Genomic DNA, 21,518 nt, shown 5'->3' with positions numbered 1-21,518 from the left:
CGGTGGGTGGAGCTTTCAGTAGGAGTCCCTCACTGTCTAGCCAAACCACCCCCTCTTGCCCTTTCAGCCGAACATGGAAAATTGAGATGCTGTGCTACATTTTTACTATTTATTCACAAGTATTCTTTTTACTCAGTAATTAGTATGCAGCTTTATTTTTCATGAAATGCCTCTTTTAAAATATGTTATTGTAATGATTAGGACTATTACTGTAAGGTACTGTAATCATTACTGTAATGATTAAGCGGATGAATTATTTGTAGCAATAAAATAGTCTTCAAGATTGGCATACTGTTACCTCTTGCATTTATTCTGCTTTCTAGTCATATTAAATAACTTCACATTTAAAATAAGTAATTGCTGCTCACCACAATAACACATGTTGCTTTCATCAGAGGTTGTAGCAAAAAGTGAATTCTGGAAACACTGGTGTGGACAGTAGCTACCCACTCTCCTGCTGAGAGTACTTACTGGCTGCTTCTTGAGAAGCAACACCTAACTAACTCAGTAGGGCAAGGCAGCAGATTTGAATAAGTCTGAGGACATGTTTGAGAACGCAAAATTTCATTCTCCCAGTGCTGATGCAGAAAAGGACAAACTGCCCACAGTTACTCACCGCCCCCCCCATATATTCCAATGAGAAATACAGAAAAAAAACTTGTAAAATTTCTTCACAATGCACACATTGAGATGAATGAAACAGCTGGCAGTGGCATCTCGCCTCTGAGTTGGATTTATAAAAATATTAGTGAGCTCAATTTTCTGTATTTTGCTATTTCATTCGGGGAGTGATGAAGAGAGTCTTTTATCATTATTAAACTGCAGGCTTCGGTGTCATTTATCACAATGTCGTCTGGAATTCTGAAAATGTTCTGTCAGGGTTGATCTGGACATTTCAGGACTTGACATTTGATAGAAGTTGGGTAACCGGATATCGTAATGGTATCTTTTTCCTATGTATACCCTGTCATTCAAGGCATAGAGTTTATCTGCAATGTCACTGCCAATTAAAACTGAAAACAGGCGGGAGATGTAACGATGCTGAGCCAAGAGCAAGTACAATTTCTTTCTCCTCCAGGACACATATCGACAGTCAGTTTCTGCTGTGAGCGTTACCTAAACGAACATAAGACCACACATAATCAGAGATGAGGAAGCAAGAAACATCCTGCCATGTGGTTTGGTTTTGGCCCCAAATTTTAAATGAATTTCTTGTGCTGATTTTAACTTTAAAAAAGCCTACCAACCCACAATATATTGTTAAAATAGAAAATACAAAACTTATTACTATCTATGTAATTTATAACATGAATAATCGCAATGTTTTGCCCATCTCCAGTTTATCTGTTTTCTAAGTGTGGGTATCTAGATTTTGCATTTCAGTGAAGTGAGAGTTACTTGATATTAAAACATAATAAAGTTGGCTAGTGTTAGAGAAATATTTCCAAGTCAATCCTGAAGACTGTAAACATTTAACCCTAATGCAGTTTCTGCAGTACCGAATAGAATTAACCTATTCTGCATATGTATATGAATTTGTATTACAAAGACACACACATGGATACACACACATGTATGTTACATGTATTAACCAGAGGAAGTATACCATAATAGACAGAACCTACTGAAAGGATTATCTTTCAAAACTACCAGATATGGCAGCAGAGTAGTGACAGTAAGTTTAGCATTTTGTTGCTAGAAAACAACTGAAATTCATCAGTATTTTGAATTTTAAAAGTCACTTATTTTGTAATAAGGGCAGATTTTTTGTTCTTGGTGTTTTTCTAAACTGTGACAGGTGGCAGTGTTTAGAGTCAAATATCAATTAATTATATTTGAATTCCCATATACTCAGTTAAGCAAAGAAAAATTTAAGAATATTTATCACAGACTCCTTTCTGTCATATGTAATACCCAATCTTCTCCTTGTTGCCGGACCTATAAAGTGACATTAATCAGCAAGACCCAAGCGGAACTGGGAAGACATGCGTGATACTAAGTACATTCCAAAGCTAAATATAAATCATTCCTATGTCATCTGCTGCTCTGTTTCCTTGTTTGCCTGTTTTTAAACAGGAAGAGGCAGTGTTCACAGCGTGGCCTAGTTATTCTTTACCTGAAAAATGCCTTCCTCTGTGGGTTTCAGTGAGTCCCATTCAGGAGAATCCAGGAACTGGAAGGGGAAGATGTAATGCAGAAATTCGCCATCAACTGTCACTCTGATCCTACAAAGGACATCAGTTATGAGGGAAGGAGAAAGAGAGCACTAAGTTGGGGACGAGGATACGGAACAGTATTTCCGATCTCTGATGTTTTTTATGACTTTTAAAATCTTTAAGGGCAAAATATTAAATTCATACATTACAATAAGTGACAAAAATCCCCTTTAAGATTTATGTACCGCTGTTCCTCCCATGGTTAGGATTCCGGAACAGTGGGTAAGATTCATCAGAAAATTCATCAAACTGTACATTGATGATATGTGCCCATTTCTGTGTATATAATATCTTTCAATTAAAAGTTTCAATGCACTCAGTCAGATTTTAAATTAAGCAGGAGAACACTGAAGAACATAAAGAAGTACCACTGGAAATACCTCTGTAAACTAAATATTTAACCTTTTAAAAAACATGAATAATCACATTAGTATTTCTTCCTCCCAACTTTCTGTTTTCAAATTTTATATATAGTGCACGTCCCCTTCTAGCAAGTGGGCAATTGCTAGAATTTACTGAAAAAAATGATCATTATAAAATTTAAGTGTTCTTTATTATTTAGAAGAATGCCCTAGCAGAATCTGTTCAAAATACTTTGCGTGCTAACATAAGTATTCTATGAATTTAAGCTGGCATCATCCTCTTGACTCTCATGATTAGCTTGGAAACAAGTAGCATATCCAGACAAACCGATTCATACATTTGATTTCTGTGAAGAAATATTAAGACTCTAAATTATAACCTGCTTCAAGTAAATAATACCCTGTACTCTAAATGCCTCTGTCCATGACTTATGTGTCAAGGGCTTTCTCATGCCTCAGCATGCTAAATGCTGCCCAGGACTAGGCTGTGTTGAGATGGAAAATGCAGCAGAAAGAAACACAAGCTAGTAAGGAATAAAGAGGAAAGACATGCAAGCGTCAAGAGTACAAACCTTCCTGAAACAAGCAGGGAGAGTTTGTCAATGGAGGTTTTCCCCTGCATGGCATAACAGTGCTCCTTTTCCAAAGTAACCACTTCTGAGCTCATAGCAATAGTTCTGAAGTCAGGCAAAGAGGTCCCCAGAGGCTGGAAGAGGGAGCTGTACAACAGCTGAAATTCTCGCGCAAAGGTTATGCTGTGAACTTGATAGGCGATGTGAACGAACCGCATGAAGCAGATGACAAACAATATAAAATTCCAGGAAAATATGTCAGCTGCACAGACATCTACCCAAGCCCAGATAGCAGAACAGAGGAAACCCAACCCCAGCAAACTGAAGACGTAAAGGAGCCCGAAGAATCCACTGCCACCCATGAAACCTACTACAAATAAGATACTGGCAAGATGATAGATGGCTCCTTCGGCCTCTTGCTTCCAGATGGTGCAGACGGGGTGTTCATCTATTAGGTTCTTCCATAAACTTGAATTTCTTTCCATGGCTGTACTACCGTCTGGTTCACTTCTCAGTTGATGTTGAATGATATCGAAGCAAGTAATTAAGTCCTTTGCTTTTCCATCATCAGAGTTTTGCTCAGTCTTCACAAAACCAGAGAAAGCCCGGACACTGGAGTTGGGGTGATTAAGGGTTTGGTGTGTACGGATCTTGAAAAACTAAGAATCCCATGCTAGCATCCTTAAGTTCATCTGGGCTCCTGATTTAGAACTAGCCCAGAAATATTTTGTGGTTTCCTGTGTGAGAAGAAAACAGAAAGGATTCTAATTAAACAAGGAGAATTGAGAAGTGTATTCAGTGAGTCATCAGCATTCCTTATTCAAGTTGACATCCTATTTTCTATGAAGTTAAAATGTTTTCAGCACAAATACTGAAAGTGTTAAATTTCTAGGATATAAAAATGCATATTTCAGAGTTAGGCTTATTAATAATAATAAATTATTTACAGAAATTTTAGTATTTGTTACAATTAACTAACTACCTATTTTTCAAGAAAGCTAATAAGCGCTATAATCAGCTGCTCCCTGGAAGAGTAATTCGGTATACCTCAGAATCTCTTGGGACAGTGACTAAATAAGCAGATTCATAGACTGTTTCTGGATATACTGAGTCAGAATCTCTGACGGTGGAGCCTAAGTGTTGGTATTTTGAACAAGCTCCCCACATGATTTTGATGCATCGATCCATGGTCTTCCATGGCCCACCCTTTTAGAGATACTGTTTGACAATACGTTATTCACTCTTTATAGGTGAAGAATTCGAAGCTCAGAGAGGCCAAGTAATTTATCCAAGGCCACACAGTGGTTGGTGGCTGAGCAGAACTTCAGGACTTGAGCCTGTATGCTAAATCCAATCGTGTGGTCTCCCATGAGAGATATTTTAAATCAGGCACTGGAAGGAGCCCTAATAAATCAATAAACATAAGAAACACACAATTAGGAGTCAGATTTTAAGGGCACATAGTAGACTGTGAAAATGTTTAATTAATTAGATCTAAATTATTCGAGAAATAAAAATTCAGTTCTCCTTCACTGTATTAGAGGCTATTTCAGGTTAAAGGTTGCATCCATATAACTAAATAAATAATAGTAAAATTCTTGCTACTTACACATTTATTTACCAGATGGTCAAAAATGTTAGCGACTTGTTCCTCTGCACATATATTCTCTACCCTTTCAGCCATATGGTATAAATGCTAATATGTGATCTGACTCAGGAGAGATTTAACCATGATGACAGAGCTGTATCATTTATCACCAGGTTTCTTAACAATAAATGGTTTCAGTGTGAGGCATTCGTTAGATTGACTTTTTTGAAACCAAAATAACATTCAAGAACCTTGAACTTGTGTGCTATATTTAGTGTTTTTATCTTGAGATGGATTTTTCCAGAACACCTGTTAATAAAATATCAGATATCATAGATCTTGTCTCGTAGGAAAAAAGTACACAAACAGAGGTGAAAATGACTTAGCTGAAGTGAAAAAAGGAATAGTGTTGCTACCAACAGAACTAGAAATGAAAAGAAAGAAGCTGCTGCTGCTGAAGTTCCTGGTTTTTCATCTTGGACAGTGATTCTCTTCTCAGCAAGTAATGACATTAAGAACATCACCAGGGCTTCCCTGGTGGCGCAGTGGTTGAGAGTCCGCCTGCCGATGCAGGGGACACGGGTTCGTGCCCCAGTCCAGGAAGATCCCACAGGCCGCGGAGTGGCTGGGCCCGTGAGCCATGGCCACTGAGCCTGTGCGTCCGGAGCCTGTGCTCCGCAACGGGAGAAGCCACAAGTGTGAGAGGCCCGCGTACCGCAAAAAAAAAAAAAAAAAAAAAAAAAAGAACATCACCAGGTGAATCATGAAAAAAAGAAACAACAACACAGACCTATAACTTACAACCATATTGTTATTTCTACTCATGCTGCTTTCAAATACATTTTACACAGTCTGCATCCCTCTAATTATCACTCCACACATCTCTCTGTGAGAGATGAGATTCAAGGCAGACTGGCATGCTGAATATGTTTCATTTCTCCTCTTTAAACAAAACACAAAATTATATATTACTGCACATTCAAAACAAAGAAACGTTTTTAAAAAATACAATGAGTAGTGACAACTGTGAAATGCAGACTGCAAATGTCAGTCCCCCTGCTGTTTAACTTTTAAAACTTGGGTATTTGAAATTCATCAGTTCCTTAGGATGCCAAGCACAGCCATGAAGCCAATATTAAAAAGCACCGCCAGTAGAGCTCTGAACTTGGGTTTGAACTTCCTGAAAAATTTATAATCCTCAACAAATTGTTAAAATGATGCTAACAGGGAGAGGCCACGTAAAATGTTTGTGGCAATTCAGAAGGGAGCTTATGGGAATCTTGTCCCCTTCAACTCTTGACTTGGGGGATATACTGGGCCACCTACATTCCTGGAGTGTGACCCATTATGATTATATGAGGAACTGTGTTTCCGGCCCTTCCCAGTCGGCTTCTGTTTCAATAAGCTGCTACCAAGCCATCTTCCTATCCTTGACACCGTCTCACTCAACAGGGAGTGCTGACTTGCCCTGATTAAATTACTCCACACCCAGCCTTTCTCTGCTTGGTGTGTTTTTATTCAGTCACCAAAACAGATGTACTTTATTAGAAGAGGAAGAACTGACAGGGGCAGGTGATGAGCCTGAGTGTTCCTCTGACATGTGCCAGCAGCACTATACGAATGCCGCACATGATTCATCAACCAGCTGGCTGCTTGAAAAGCCTGTAGGCCTTAAGTCATGTTTTTGGGTAAATAAATGCTGAAATGCCAAAGGAGCACAATGGATTTCTTAAGCAATAAAGTGGGTCTTCCCTGCAAAAGAAGTTAACACATGGGGATACAAGTGACGGAGACAAATTAAAGGGCAAATAAACAAAATATTTCCAGGTTTGCTCTTTACATTGTAAGACCCTGAGTCCTAGGGAATAAGGAAACGTAAAGGCAGGCACAAAGATGCTCAGTGAAATGTGATCTAAACTGGGTGGCAAACTGATGAAGATCAGCTCAGAAATGGCAGTTATCGGTTCAGAACGTGGACATTTGTTACCTCGCGGCATCACACTTACTGCTGTGAGGGAGGCAGGATCTCAGGCACCACACTCAGCCTACAGATGAGCAAGGGGGGGCATCGGACAGGTTAGGTAACTTGCTTCAGGGAAAGGAGGCAGTAAGTCACAGGGTGGAAGTTCCAGTCCTCCACTCAGCTTCATGCCCTCTCTAGCAGGCAATGTGTCTTTCAAGGTTGTGAGTCTGATTTAATGTGTTGGGAGACCAGTGGGATATTCTGCCAGGACAGCTTGGCAGTAAAATAATAATCCTAACAGTGGATATTTGAGACCTGCTATATCTGCTTGTACTGCTCAATCCATAATGCTTAGAATACTGCCAGGGACACAGACATAGAAAGGCACTCATGAAGTAATCTGCTGTATTATTATTCAACATTGACTCACTTCCTTTTCTAGATTCCAGAATTCTTAAGGGGCAAAGACAAATGTTTTTGTACTTCTGACCCTTGGCACTCAGTGAATGTGGATTGAACACACTGGTATAGAGGTACAAGCCCACTCCGCCTTTTCCATCCCCACTCTCTATCCAATTCAACAGATGTTCTAACATCTTCTGTCACCTAAGGGAACAGAAGTGGAGGAGACCTTGACTGAGGGATTGGGACATCACTTATTTAAGATGTCTGGCACAACTCCAAATTCATAGGAGAATCCTTCTGTCTTTTTAGAACGTTCAGTTCCTTAAGAGCAGTTGAATTCCTGATCTGATTAAAACAACTCTGGTAGCATGTGGTATTGTGTTAGTTTGGGTTGCTAGGCAACGAAGAAGATCAAAATTCCATGAATATTCTACTCATTAATTGGAATCATATCCCAACTTTGGTATGTGTTCCATATAGGAAATAATCATGAACTTAAAGCTAGTTTTTGCCCCCAAATATATATGATCATGCCCTAATCGCTGGAAGCTGTGAATGTAATCTTATTTGGAAAAAAGGTCTTTGTAGATATAACTAAGTTAAGGATCTCCGGATGAGAAGACCATCTTAGATTACTTGGATGGGCCAAATCCAATGGCACTTGTTCTTATAAGAGACACACAGAGGATGCAGATAGAAGAGGAGGATAGAAGAGGAGGAAGCAATGTGACCACAGAGGCAGAGACTGGAGTGATGCAGCCATAAATCCAGGAATGCCGACAGCCACCAGACACTGGAAGAGGCAAGGAACAGAATCTCCCTTAGAGCTTCTGGAAGGAGTACACCTACCAATACCATGATTTCAGACTTCTGGCCTCCAGAACTACGAGAGAATAAGTTTATGTTGTTTTGAAAAAAAAAAAAAAAGCTAGTTTTCTCTGCTTTTTTTTTTTTTGCAGTATGCAGGCCTCCCACTGCTGTGGCCTTTCTCGTTGTGGAGCACAGGCTCCGGACGCGCAGGCTCAGCGGCCATGGCTCACAGGCCCAGCCGCTCCGCGGCACGTGGGATCCTCCTGGGCCGGGGCACGAACCCATGTCCCCTGCATCGGCAGGCAGACTTTCAACCACTGCGCCACCAGGGAAGCCCTCTCTGCTTATCTTTAAGGAGCTGCACTTATTCAGCAACTATGTGCCAGACATATTTGAAAAATTATCTCATTTAACCTGCACAACCGCATGAGGAAAGTACTATTATCTCCATCTCACAGATGAGACGACTCAGAGAAGGCAAGTAAGCTGTTCAAGGTTACCACACTACTCATATTGGAACTAAGATTCCATCCAGGTCTGCCTGACTCTGAAACTCACAGTTTAAACTGCATCATTCTGCTTCCACAGTACCAGGATTTAGAAAATGTAGGCCTCAGTTTCCTCCCTGCTATGTAGATGAACTCAGACATATTTATTCATCAGTAAAGCAGAGGTAATATCACCTATTCTGTCCACTTTAAAGGGTGCTGGAAGATTCAGATGAGAAAATCTTTATTAAAAATTCTTAGCAAATTTTTAAATAACATAGAAATGCCATTGCTGTATTTGTTGCTTGTATGTTATAGAGCTGAGCCATTTGGAGAATACAGTTTTCAAAAGTTTTCTTTCCCGCAGAGGATTACAGTTGAAGACGAACCATCCTTATACTGTAAATTCTAAATTTACTCATTTCTGTAGGAGTGATCTCTATCATTCTTCCCTATCTTGTGTCCTGGCCACCTACTGCTGGCAGGTATAGACCCAGAACTAACCCATCCTTAAGTCTTCACTTTCCAGTGGCCAAGAAGCCAGTCTCTGGAAGCCAACAACAATCTTGTTCCTTAGATTAGTGTTTAGTGCTTCCCAGCAGGTGTGCCCAGATCACTTCCATCAGAATCACCTGGCCACAGCCAACATCATCTTCAATGGTGAAAAACTGAAACCATTTCCACTAAGATCAGGAACAAGACAAGGTTGCCTACTCTTACCACTATTATTCAACATAGTTTTGGAAGTTTTAGCCACAGCAATCAGAGAAGAAAAAGAAATAAAAGGAATCCAAATCGGAAAAGAAGAAGTACAGCTGTCACTGTTTGCAGATGACATGATACTATACATAGAGAATCCTAAAGATGCTACCAGAAAACTACTAGAGCTAATCAATGAATTTGGTAAAGTAGCAGGATACAAAATTAATGCACAGAAATCTCTTGCATTCCTATGCACTAATGATGAAAAATCTGAAAGTGAAATTAAGAAAACACTCCCATTTACCACTACAACAAAAAGAATAAAATACCTAGGAATAAACCTACCTAAGGAGACAAAAGACCTGTATGCAGAAAATTATAAGACACTGATGAAAGAAATTAAAGATGATACAAGTAGATGGAGAGATATACCATGTTCTTGGATTGGAAGAATCAACATTGTGAAAATGACTATACTACCCAAAGCAATCTACAGATTCAACACAATCCCTATCAAACTACCATTGGCATTTTTAACAGAACTAGAACAAAAAATTTCACAATTTGTATGGAAACACAAAAGACCCCGAATAGCCAAAGCAATTTTGAGAAAGACAAACGGAGCTGGAGGAATCAGGCTCCCTGACTTCAGACTATACTACAAAGCTACAGTAATCAAGACAGTATGGTACTGGCACAAAAACAGAAATATAGATCAATGGAACAGGATAGAAAACCCAGAGATAAACCCACACACATATGGTCACCTTATCTTTGATAAAGGAGGCAAGAATATACAATGGAGAAAATACAGCCTCTTCAATAAGTGGTGCTGGGAAAACTGGACAGGTACATGTAAAAGAATGAAATTAGAACACTCCCTAACAACATACACAAAAATAAATTCAAAATGGATTAAAGACCTAAATGTAAGGCCAGACAATATCAAACTCTTAGAGGAAAACATAGGCAGAACACTCTATGACATAAATCACAGCAAGATCCTTTTTGACCCACCTCCTAGAGAAATGGAAATAAAAACAAAAATAAATAAATGGGAGCTAATGAAACTTAAAAGCTTTTGCACATCAAAGGAAGCCATAAACAAGACGAAAAGACAACCCTCAGAATGGGAGAAAATATTTGCAAATGAAGCAACTGACAAAGGATTAATCTCCAAAATTTACAAGCAGCTCATGCAGCTCAATATCTAAAAAACAAACAACCCAATTCAAAAATGGGCAGAAGACCTAAATAGACATTTCTCCACAGAAGATATACAGATTGCCAACAAACACATGAAAGGATGCTCAACATCACTAATCATTAGAGAAATGCAAATCAAAACTACAATGTGATATCATCTCACACTGGTCAGAATGGCCATCATCAAAAAATCTACAAAAAATAAATGCTGGAGAGGGTGTGGAGAAAAGGGAACTCTCATACACTGTTGATGGGAATGTAAATTGATACAGCCACTATGGAGAACATTATGGAGGTTCCTTAAAAAACTAAAAATAGAATTACCATATGACCCAGCAATCCCACTACTGGGCATATACCCTGAGAAAACCATAATTCAAAAAGAGACAATAGCCAGGACATGGAAGCTACCTAAGTGTCCATCGACAGATGAATGGATAAAGAAGATGTGGCATATATATACAATGGAATATTACTCAGCCATAAAAAGAAAAGAAATTGAGTTATTTGTAGTGAGGTGGATGGACCTACAGTCTGACATACAGAGTGAAGTAAGTCAGAAAGAGAAAAACAAATACTGTATGCTAACACATATATATGGAATCTAAAAAAAAAAAAAAAAAAAGGTCATGAATAACCTAGGGGCAGGACAGGAATAAAGACGCAGACCCAGTAGAGAATGGACTTGAGGACATGGGGAAGGGGAAGGGTAATCTGGGACGACGTGAGAGAGTGGCATGACGTATATACACTACCAAATGTAAAATAGATAGCTAGTGGGAATCAGCCGCATAGCACAGGGAGATCAGCTCGGTGCTTTGTGTCCACCTAGAGGGGTGGGATAGGGAGGGTGGGAGGGAGACGCAAGAGGGAAGAGATATGGGGATATATGTATATGTATAGCTGATTCACTTTGTTATACAGCAGAAACTCACACCATTGTAAAGCAATTATACTCCAATAAAAACGTTAAAAAAATTTTAAAAAACTTTATAATCTTAAAAAAAAAAAAGAATCACCTCGGTGGCTTGTTAAAATGCTCCTTCCCTGGCCCCACCCCAGAACTACTGAGCCAGGAAGGGACCCAGAAAGATGCATTTCTTTTTTTTTTTTTTTTTTTTTGCGGTACGCGGGCCTCTCACTGCTGTGGCCTCTCCCGCCGCGGAGCACAGGCTCCGGACGCACAGGCTCAGCGGCCATGGGTCACGGGCCCAGCCGCTCTGCGGCATGTGGGATCTTCCCAGACCGGGGCACGAACCTGCGTCCCCTGCATCGGCAGGCGGACTCTCAACCACTGCGCCACCTGGGAAGCCCTAGAAAGATGCATTTCTGACAGGCTCCCAGTTGATTCTTACGCACACTACAGTTTGAGAGCCATTATTTTATCTTGTTCCTGAAGGATCTTTGAATTATCCTTGCTTGCAGAGCCTCAGCTGTGTCCATTCCTGGCTGACCACTGGCTGTCCTCCCATGCTGGTTACTCTATATAACGTTCCCTGATCCCTAGTTGTCTGTCCATGGCTGTAGTGCTGGTGTCCGTGCACCGTTCTGCTATCTAGTCTGTCCAGTTGGCATTACAACTTAAGAGAAGAGTCCTAGTCTTAGCTGTGCCCCTAAACAGCGTGTGATTTTAAGCTTCCCAGACCTGCTTCCTCATTGATAAAATGAAAGAGTTGGACAAATAATGTACGGTTCCTTTTAGCTCTAAAATAACACAACTCTCCATGATAGGAAATAGAACATTATTCCTAGCATAGGTCAACATGTAGAGCTGAGGGGCAGAACTGAATTACGACTGCAGATCTTAACACCAGGTTTATGACTGGGGCCCAACTCTAGAGATTGTTTAATTATTTAAGAACTGTGGTAGGGCCCAGACACTGGAATTTTTTCACAAAATTCCCAGGGATTTTGTTATGCAATCAGGGTTACAAACTTTTAGGGGGATAGGGTTGAGAGACACCAGAACATTCTGTAGAGTAAAGGGTCTGAATTTTAATCCTTATTATTATTTTTTAAAAATTTATTTTATTTATGGCTGCGTTGGGTCTTTGTTGCTGCGCACAGGCTTTCTCTAGTTGCGGTGAGCAAGGGCCACTCTTCGTTGCGGTGCACAGGCTTCTCATTGCAGTGGCTTCTTTTGTTGCGGAGCACGGGCTCCAGAGCGCAGGCTTAGTAGTCATGGCACATGGGCTTAGTTGCTCTGTGGCATGTGGGATCTTCCCAGACTAGGGCTTGAACCCGTGTCCCCTGCATTGGGAGGCAGATTCTTAACCACTGAGCCACCAGGGAAGCCCTTATGCTTATGTTTAAAGGGCTGGAAAGGCCCATTTTCTCTTGTGTGTCTTCATTTCCATGCTTTGCTCAGGTCAGGAGGCATTTTTCTTCCTCACCAGTCATCTCCAAGGGGGCTCAAGGTTTCCTTTCCTTAACATGGTGGCTGAAGTGCACCTTCTAGGTTCTGAGTTTTTATGGCCTTTATTATCGGTCTACATGGCTTCCACTATATATTATATTGCCCATTATATATATTTTCCTTTTTAAAGTGTCATAATTTGCTTATTCTCTCAGTTGGGGTATATATTTTAAGTATTTTTTATATAGCAATGATAACAATGCTCAGGGAGAAAAGCAGTGTGTAGAATATAGTTTTGGAACAAGCAGGTTAATAAGCCAGGAAATCCAAGTGAGATGTGATCAATACCTGAATCAATGGCTTAGGTGTTGGACTAAGAAGAAAGGAAAGCATATATTAGACCATGAGGAAGAAATGAAAGGAAGATGTGTCTCTACTGAGACAGAGGAACAGAAAAGGGATGAAGATGCTTTCATCTTCCTTTCATCCCTTTCTTTCCCGAAGCTCGGAAAGAAATCAGAGGAAAGGGGGACTCATTTTGAGTCATGGTTAACCTGATGCACTTGGTCTAGCAACAGAGTTCACAACAGAAGATAAGGGGCAGGATGGAGGGGTATGTAACAGTTGTCTTGTAATAACACAGGACAATCCTGAGTAAGGACTGGAGCTGGCAAGACTATCTAGAAAGTTGAGTACAAAGAGAAATGAGAGTTGAAATGAAATGCCCATGATCAGAGGCCTTAGAATTCTAGGGGTGTGCTGGCTATTGCAGGAGCCAGGAGCCACATGTGGCTGTTGAGCCCCTGAAATATGGCTGGTCTGAAGTAAGATGTGCTGTGCACAAGGGATTGCGAAGACTTAGTACGAAGATAAGGAATAAGTCGTGAATAATTTTTATATTGGTTACATGTTGAAATGATAATGTTTTAGAAATACTGGATTAAATAAAACATGTTATTAAAGCTAATTTCACCCATTTCTTCTTATTTTTTAATGTTGCTACTAGAAAATTTTAAATTACATATGTGGCTTGCATTATATTTCTCTTGGACAGTGTTGGTCTAGAGCCTCTCAAGCAATAAGAGAGAGGAAATGAAAAGACTTGACATGATGCTGTGCAAACAGTGCATATGTATAGCATATAAATGTATAAATATGGAAGAATTATCTAAGATTAAGAGCAAAGAGTTGATATCAATGTAAATGATATTGGCTACAATATTCATATGCTACAGTCAGATGTTATCCAAGGCATAGATGTGTCACCATCTGGTTTCTGCCTAAAAAGATGGCCAGCTCCACTACAGCTCTTGGCCTCTTTATCCTACCAAGGAAGGCACTACTTTTTCCTTTTCCCTTAGGAGAATTCTACTTTTCTAAGCAATTATATTACATGGTCTTGTTTTATCATTTCATCTTCTGATGATACCTCATGGTATACACTGTAAATCTCAGACAGACAATCTTATAAATTTTTTGCTGGAGATTGGATTGTGGCCTTCTGGATTCCAGAAGGTCCACACCAGCCTTTATTTGCACATCATGCCTAAGTCTCTTCATGTACCACTAGGCTTCTAGGCTGGAGTATGCCTTTGACTTTTCATACCATGCCCACAGGCTACAAAGGGCTTCTCTGATTCTCTTGTCTCAGCTAAAGTCACACTTGATTATCTTCAGCCATGTTTGCTTTCTCACTTTATCATGTACGGTGGTAGGGAGAATTCTAAGATTCCTGCCCTGCTTGTGTGCATGCCCTATAATCCCCTTCCCTTGAGTCTGGGCAGAACCTGTGAATGGCATGGGACAGATGCTCCCTTGATTAGTTAACATTATATGGCCAATGGTGCTGGAGTAGTCACCACTGTGATTATGTTAAGTTATATAACACTCCACTGTAGGACTTGAGAGGGATTGGAAATTAGACAAACATATTCTTACTGGCCTAGAATAAAGCAGACACCATGCTATGACATGCCTATGGGGGCCACAAGGCAAGGAACTGCAGGCAGTATCTGTGAGCTGAAAGAAGTACCCAACCAACAGATACCAGGATAATCAGTCCTACAACCACAAGGAGCTGAATTCTGCCAGCACCCTAAAAAGCTTGGAAAAGGACCCTGGACTCCAAATGAGGGGTGCAGTGTGGCTGACACCTGGATTGCAAGCTTGTGAGGCCCTGAGCTGAGGATCCAGTTTAGCTGTGCCTGGACTTCTGACTCATAAAAACTGTGAGATAATAAATTTATGTTGTTTTAAGCCACTGAGTTTGTGGTAATTTGTTACAAAGCAATAGAAAATGAATACACACACGGTATACACCAATACTAACTATACATGAGGCTTTCCATTAATCTAATAATCTACATTCTATGACGACTTGGAATATAGGTCTGTGGAGCAGAAGACACTCAATCCTTGCTAGATTTAAATTAGGAAAATCAGGTGGTAACAGGTCTTCAGTCATATCTGGAAAACAAGAGGGCAGCAACGAAGACCCAACGCAGCCAAAAAAAGAGAAAAAAAGAAATTACAATTTTTGGAGCAACAGAAGGATAGGTTGGGTCCTATGTTGAATCATGCAGTGCCCTATAATTCTTAATTTGAAAACACAGCAGTAAACCTCTCCTTCTCAAGCTCATCATTTGATTGCTTTAAACAAACAACCCCCATACTCTGCTTCAAGTTCTTCTGACTTTCCATGTCCTGGAAATGGTTAAAGGCATAAGCAGGAAGCCATTCACCTTTGATCACCTGTTATCATGTCAAGCAGTAAGTTCACCTAAGATTCCTGATGAAAGATGCAAGAGAACCTGGAATCACGAATGCATTAACAGTTTTTTCTTGATATGAATCCAAGGTAGACACCTTCACTTACCTCTCCTCCAAGTGTCCTACATGCAACAAATGAACTCACTTTTTCTATGTTTATTTACTTCAGGTTCTCATTTTCCTTCCTGGCAAACACACCTATTAAGTTCATGTGTGCTAGCTAATTGGCTATAATCTTTCCTTTGTCATTTTTTCGGGCTTAATGAGCACGTGGATCACACACCAGGGTCAACGATGTTTGAAACCACCAAACCAGCCACTACTGGTGCTAACAGGAGCACTTCTGCAGGGAATGACCATTTCAAGTGTTCGTATATAGACAGGAGCTTTCTCTTTGGCTGTGAGAAAGATTGTTCACTGGTCCTCCATCCACGTGCTGAACGATCTTTCCATTTCTTTGATTTCTTTCAGCCTCGTTGTTATTGACTTTGTAGTACTTGAACTTATTCCAGCCATAGATGTTTCTTTTTTGTGCATTTCCTGTCATGATCTGCAATGTGGATTATTCCCTTATTCCTGCTGCTCAGGAAATACTACATATTCTCTTGATTCTTTCAAAATATTTGATTATCTCAAGCTTCTCTTCAATATTGAAGCTTTCCTTTTGCATGCACTATTTTTCTTTTTTGAATCAAGATGCTTAAACATTCTTGGGATGTTGAATGAGTGTGTTTTTATGTAGAAAAATTCCTAAGTGCAAAAGAATAGCAAAACACAATCTTGCAGGATACCACATGGTGAACCAAGGTAGCTGGTAGACGTTGAGGTCTCTGTGTGTTGGCATTTTGTGTATTCCTACAGGGCTCAGTTAGCTGGTTGCAGCTTACTGTGTTCACCTGGTGTTTCTGGCTGAGTAAATCATGTATAAGCAAGTGCAAAATTTGTGTTATGCTCAAATTGTTCCCTAATATTTCAATTGCATTGGAATGATGCTGGTTTTCAAAACAAGCATTATAGCATAATTGACTGCATCATCAACTTTCAAATGGCCAGGAAAATATTACTAATTAACATACGCAGTAATTCAATAAATTCCTGCCCTCATGGGGCTTGCATTTTAGTGAATTTCAAATGTTGACATAATTAAAACCCAGCTTCAAATTATGAGATCTAAAATAATCTAAAAGTATGTCTTATATGCAAAAAACTTAAGCTACTTAAAACTCATTTAAAGTCAGTTGTTGCATATTGAATTTTAAAATAAATGCTACATTTTAAAAGACAGTCTAAAGTCTTGAAAACCAAAATGCAAACAAACTTGTTTTTTAGAACTTCCATCAAACACCAAAAGCAAACAGACAAATAAACCCCCAAACATTATATGCGTCATTGGAGTACCACATTACACAGTAATGTGTCTGTATCCTTCTGGTTGTATAAATGCAAAAAAGACATATGGAATGATCTTCACTTAATCTTAAGGGTGGTTATTCTTGTATGGTGGGACACTACTTTTTTCTTTGCACATATCTGAATTGTTTGCTTACTTTATTTTTTATTTATTTATTTTTTTGGCTGTGTTGGGTCTTCATTGCTGCGCAAGGGCTTTCTCTAGTTGTGGCGAGCAGCAGGGCCTATTCTTCCTTGCAGTGCATGGGCTTCTCATTGCGGTGGCTTCTCTCGTTGCAGAGCACGGGCTGTAGGTGTGCAGGCTTCAGTAGTTGTGGCACGTGGTCCCTAGAGTGCGCGGGCTTCAGTAGTTTGGCACGCAGGCTCTAGGGCACAGGGCTTCAGTAGTTGTAGCACGTGGGCTCAGTAGTTGTGGCTTGCGGGCTCTAGAATGCAGGCTCAGTAGTTGTGGTGCATGGGCTTAGTTGCTCTGCAGCATGTGGGATCTTCCTGGACCAGGGATTGAACCCATGTCCCCTGTGCCGGCAAGTGGATTCTTAACCACTGCACCACCCACCAGAGAAGTACCTGCTTCCTTTATAATACTCTTACAAAACCAAAAGGTGGTTTTATATTAATTTGAAAATTTTTAAATACAAAAATTTCAGAGAATAAAAATCCATGAATCCAACAACCAGAATTAACAAATATCATGTGATATTTTTGGATCCTTTTAAAATAAAAAAAATTTTCACAAAAAATTGAAGATCACCACGGATTGCTCTCCAGTATCATTCCCCACCCATCCATTCACTCTGTATAATTGTATTTTTTTTCCTGTCCATATAGAATAATTTTAAAAATTCCAATTAAAAATGAAATGCTAGATTAGAAATATATCTTATAAGGTGGGGTTTTGTTCAGATTCACTCTTAAATTTTTGTTCTGATGAATAATTTTAAACATATTCCAAAACAGAGAAAATAATATATAATGAATCCCTATATACCCATTACCAAGATTCAACAATTGTCAAGATTTTGCCACATGGAGTTTCTGAAATCAAAAGCAAAAAATTGTGACCTACTGTTCAACCTACAGTTTGTTCAGTCAATAAACAAACACTCAGAAAGACAGGGAGAACTAAGATGAGCTGTGCTCTTATTATGTGCCAGACACTGGCTCTTGCCTATGCTGACCCACTTAGGAGTCACAACAACTCTGCAACCCAAATAGTATTATCAGCATTGTTCAGAATGGAAAATGAGGCTCAGAGAGATGAAAGTTCTCCTATAGACTCAGCTGCTATAGACCATTTTCTAGACCATAAATCCCTCCTCCCCCGCCAATTTCAGAGTGTGTGTGTGACAGTCACTAGAGGTTATTCTGCTGAAAAGCACAAAATGAGAAGATCTCACTTTGGGTCTGTATGAATTGATCCCTGAATTCTCTGGGCTGGAGGAGGATCCAGCATTGTTACAGGAACTTTAAGTCAGCAACTTTTGGTTATTTATTTAATTTATAAAATAACCAGTTGTAAATTTCACTCTAAGACATTTTTGTCTACTTAGATAAAAGAGGGAAATATTTTCCCCTTTTCTTTAAAAAACAAAATCACATTAATGACTCAATATACTCTTGTAAATTCTTACTTATTCTCTATAGCTCATAATCCCAGCTGACCAACACCCATAATTAGAAAAAAAGATTTCAATCGCAATTTGCAGGCTTGCAAATCTATCCTGGATATTTTCCAAAGCTGTTTCAAAACTTCTTGCCTGTCATGTCGCTATGTGTTGTTATGCTCACACACTACAGCAAGTGCTTCATAACCATTCTTGATCTTTCCTGGGGACTGTTTCAAAATAAGCAGACGTGAATGCTCCAGTGTGTCAACCCTATTAGTCAGTCTTGTGATAAGAAGCATGGGATTTGGGCTTCCCATGACACATTTTTATTTAATAACATAGAATATCACCATTTAGAAACCCAGGATGCACAATGATTCAGCTATTTTGAGAGACTGATGAGATTAAAGAAACTCAATTATCAAATGTCTCCCAGTTTATATGTATAAAATTTTAGGACAGATAACATCTTACTCTAAATTTCACTTAATATTTGTATCCCAGACTCTTCAAAAGACAATCCCAGTCTCCCAGAGAAGGAAAGAGGCTTAAAGATCATCTGGGATCAGCCAGACCTCTTCATTTTGCAAATGTGGAAGGAGATCCAATTTTTGTTTTGTTTATATTTTGTTTCAGGTAGTTCTTGTTTGGTTTTCTCTTGCCATAAAGAACAATGCCAAGTTCCTGTACTGTCACACCAGGGATATGTTCATGCAACAGTCCTTGGTATTAAAAATAACAGAAAAGAAAATAGCCACCAAACTTTAGTATGAACAGAGAGCAATAATTTTTTTAAGGCTGCCATAAAACTCAATTGCAGTGTGCAAGCTTGCAAACTGAAAATACCGAACCACAAAAGTTGGAGTGAAACGTCAGGAAGGAAGGCTGTCACATTCTAGAAGTTTAGAAAATCAAATTCGGTTATGTAGAAAAGTGGGTTTCTAATTCTACCTTTCCATTTATTTACATATAGAACTTTTTGCAAAATATCTCCTGACTAAAACAATTTTTTTTTTTTGGCCATAGTCCTATTACTGTATTTGATTCTGTGCCTTTAATCTTTTCTTAAAATACAGACCCTCAAAATGTATCATACCTCTGTAACCGACCTTGGTGAGGAGGTAATTTAGTGGTTTTCAAACGTCTTTTTCTTTCCTTCCTTCCCTTTTTTTTTTCAGGGGCATTCCCCAAATAGAGTAAACAGGTCAGCGTGACCTTGGATGAGGTAGCTTTCTCGGTCCCCAACTCAGCGTGAAACCCTGCCCCTAGTCAGACCCTTTGCAGACGGAAACTTCCCGCCGCTGCCCGACTTCCCCAAGGCCAACCTAAAGATATCAGGGCCCCCAGAAGCAGCTTTTCTCCCTCGAAAATCTGGCCTTTTGGGGGGACTCCAAGGTGCCCGGGGCAAGAGTGGGACCAACAGCAGAGGTGGGAGGAAGATTCACCTCTATGCGAGGACGACCCGAGCGCCCAGGGCCCGCGCGCCGACCCGCAGCAGCGATCCCCCCACGACCGCCAAGCTCGAGCGGCGCCCCGCGGACCCGGGGCTAGCCGCTGGCTCGAGCGTGGCTGGAGCCCGGCGGCGGAGCGGCGCGCACAGTAGCACCGGCGGCGAAGCACCGGCGCTGCCGGGGGTCTGCGGCGAGCGGCCCCCACGCGGGGGCGGGGCCAGCACAGAGGCCTCGCCCGGCGAGCGGACCCGGCGTTGGCAGGTGTGAGGGTGCGGACGGCGGCGGGAGAGAGGCGGCCGAGGCGCCCCGGTTCCCTCCTTACCTGGCCTTCCCCGGCCCCGCGCTGAGCTCCGGCCTCGCGCCCGGAGAAGTTTCCCAGCCGAGCGCGCCGGGCCCCGGCAGCCGGCGCGAAGCCCCCGGCGCCCGGCTCGCGCTCTCCTGGCCGACCCCGGGCAGGCGCCCGCATCCGTGCCCGGGCGCTCGGTGACCGCAGCCCGGCTCCGGAGCGGCGCGGCGGTGCAGGCGGGGGCTGGGCACAGGCGCGCGCCCCAGGGGCGGCGGGGGTGGCGGCGGCCGCGGGCGCGCGGGGCCCGGGCAGCCCCAGCCTCCTGGGAGTCGCCGGACTGCTGATCAACTTAGCGATCGCGGCGGACCAAAGTTTGCGAAGATGGGTTTCCCGAAGTGAACACCAATCACAGTTATAAAATGAACCTTGTATTATTCGCTGTTATCCTAGGCAGTGAGACATGGGGTTGACTCCTGGGATGGAAAGCAGCTGTACGTCTGCCCTCTCGCTACCTCACACCCAACCCCACCGCCCCGCACTGTAAACAAAAAGAGGTGAAATTACCTGAGAGGGGATGGGAGTATTTGGGTATATAGGACAGAGAACGTTTAATATCTTGATTCAAATCAATGAACGTCTGAATAAAGCAAATGTATAAAGAGCATGGACGATCACAGAAGGAAAAAAAATTAAATACAGATGATAAAAAAGTTCAAATCAGTGATGAGCCAGTGCATGCAACTTAAGGCAAAAATCAAATGCGTATTTTCCTCCTATGAAGTTAGTGAAGTTTTCTTTGGTTTTGGTGGTCAAACCCTATGGTGGTTGGTGAGGGAACAGTGAATACAACTTACTCGAGGGTTTCCATCTCCTCTCCTCTCTCCGCACCCTCATTCGTGTTATATAACTGTGTTGGTGACAGTGATTCCAGGAACAAAATATTTACTGAGTAATCAGTGTCTCTTTTGGTCCCCAGAATAACAGTTAAAGTAATATAAATGGTAAAATTAACCTCCTTTAATTGTTACTGGGACTGAGGGCCAAAAATTAACCATATTCCTACAGCCCGTACGCAGCTAGAAACCGCTTGTCTTCCAGGCTTTTGCTCTTACTCTTCATTCTAGGGATTGACTCAGAGATGTTGGAAATCCAGTTTAAACTGGATATGGCTGGGGAAGTGAGAAGGTCATGAGCTTTGACATCAGATGTATTCTGGGTTTAGATTTTACTTCTTATTTAGTGTTGTACATTACAATGTTTTTAAGGATTATATTCATGGTCATTTTTAATTTAAAAACTCAGAAGCAGCAAAGATATGCTTGTGTGA

General features: G+C 40.9%; 1 protein-coding gene and 1 long non-coding RNA gene across 3 annotated transcripts in view; one reads left to right on the top strand and one right to left on the bottom strand.

The window, feature by feature from the left end:
* LOC137204696 (uncharacterized) overlaps window positions 1-21,518 on the top strand; it is a 154,502-nt gene that overhangs the window by 22,476 nt on the left and 110,508 nt on the right. The window lies entirely within an intron of this gene.
* POPDC3 (popeye domain containing 3) lies at window positions 290-20,478 on the bottom strand. 2 transcript variants are annotated; one of them, XM_067702464.1, is made up of 4 exons: window positions 20,228-20,478; window positions 3,151-3,887; window positions 2,117-2,225; window positions 290-1,116 (listed from the first exon to the last, which is right to left on the bottom strand). In XM_067702464.1, exons 2-4 carry the CDS (start codon window positions 3,633-3,635, stop codon window positions 835-837), a joined length of 876 nt encoding a protein of 291 aa, XP_067558565.1. In that variant the 5' UTR covers window positions 3,636-3,887; window positions 20,228-20,478; the 3' UTR covers window positions 290-834. The 2 variants fall into 2 exon arrangements, with proteins under 2 accessions (XP_067558565.1, XP_067558566.1); XM_067702465.1 differs by lacking the exon at window positions 20,228-20,478 and adding an exon at window positions 4,198-4,355.

This window comes from Pseudorca crassidens, chromosome 13 (genome assembly GCF_039906515.1).
Source record: "Pseudorca crassidens isolate mPseCra1 chromosome 13, mPseCra1.hap1, whole genome shotgun sequence".
NCBI classification, from domain to species: Eukaryota; Metazoa; Chordata; class Mammalia; order Artiodactyla; family Delphinidae; genus Pseudorca; species Pseudorca crassidens.
Note: the sequence above shows the minus strand (reverse complement) of the source record. Positions and strands in the feature narration are given on the sequence as shown.

Bases quoted from the DNA above. Each gene is read 5' to 3' on its own strand.
- POPDC3 (XM_067702464.1), bottom strand. From the start codon at position 3,635: ATGGAAAGAAATTCAAGTTTATGGAAGAACCTAATAGATGAACACCCC. The intron at 2,226-3,150 runs GTTTGTACTCTT...TGTCCTTTGTAG, and splicing joins TCCCTGCTTGTTTCAGGAAG to GATCAGAGTGACAGTTGATG. The intron at 1,117-2,116 runs GTAAAGAATAAC...ATGTTCGTTTAG, and splicing joins CAGAGGAAGGCATTTTTCAG to GTAACGCTCACAGCAGAAAC.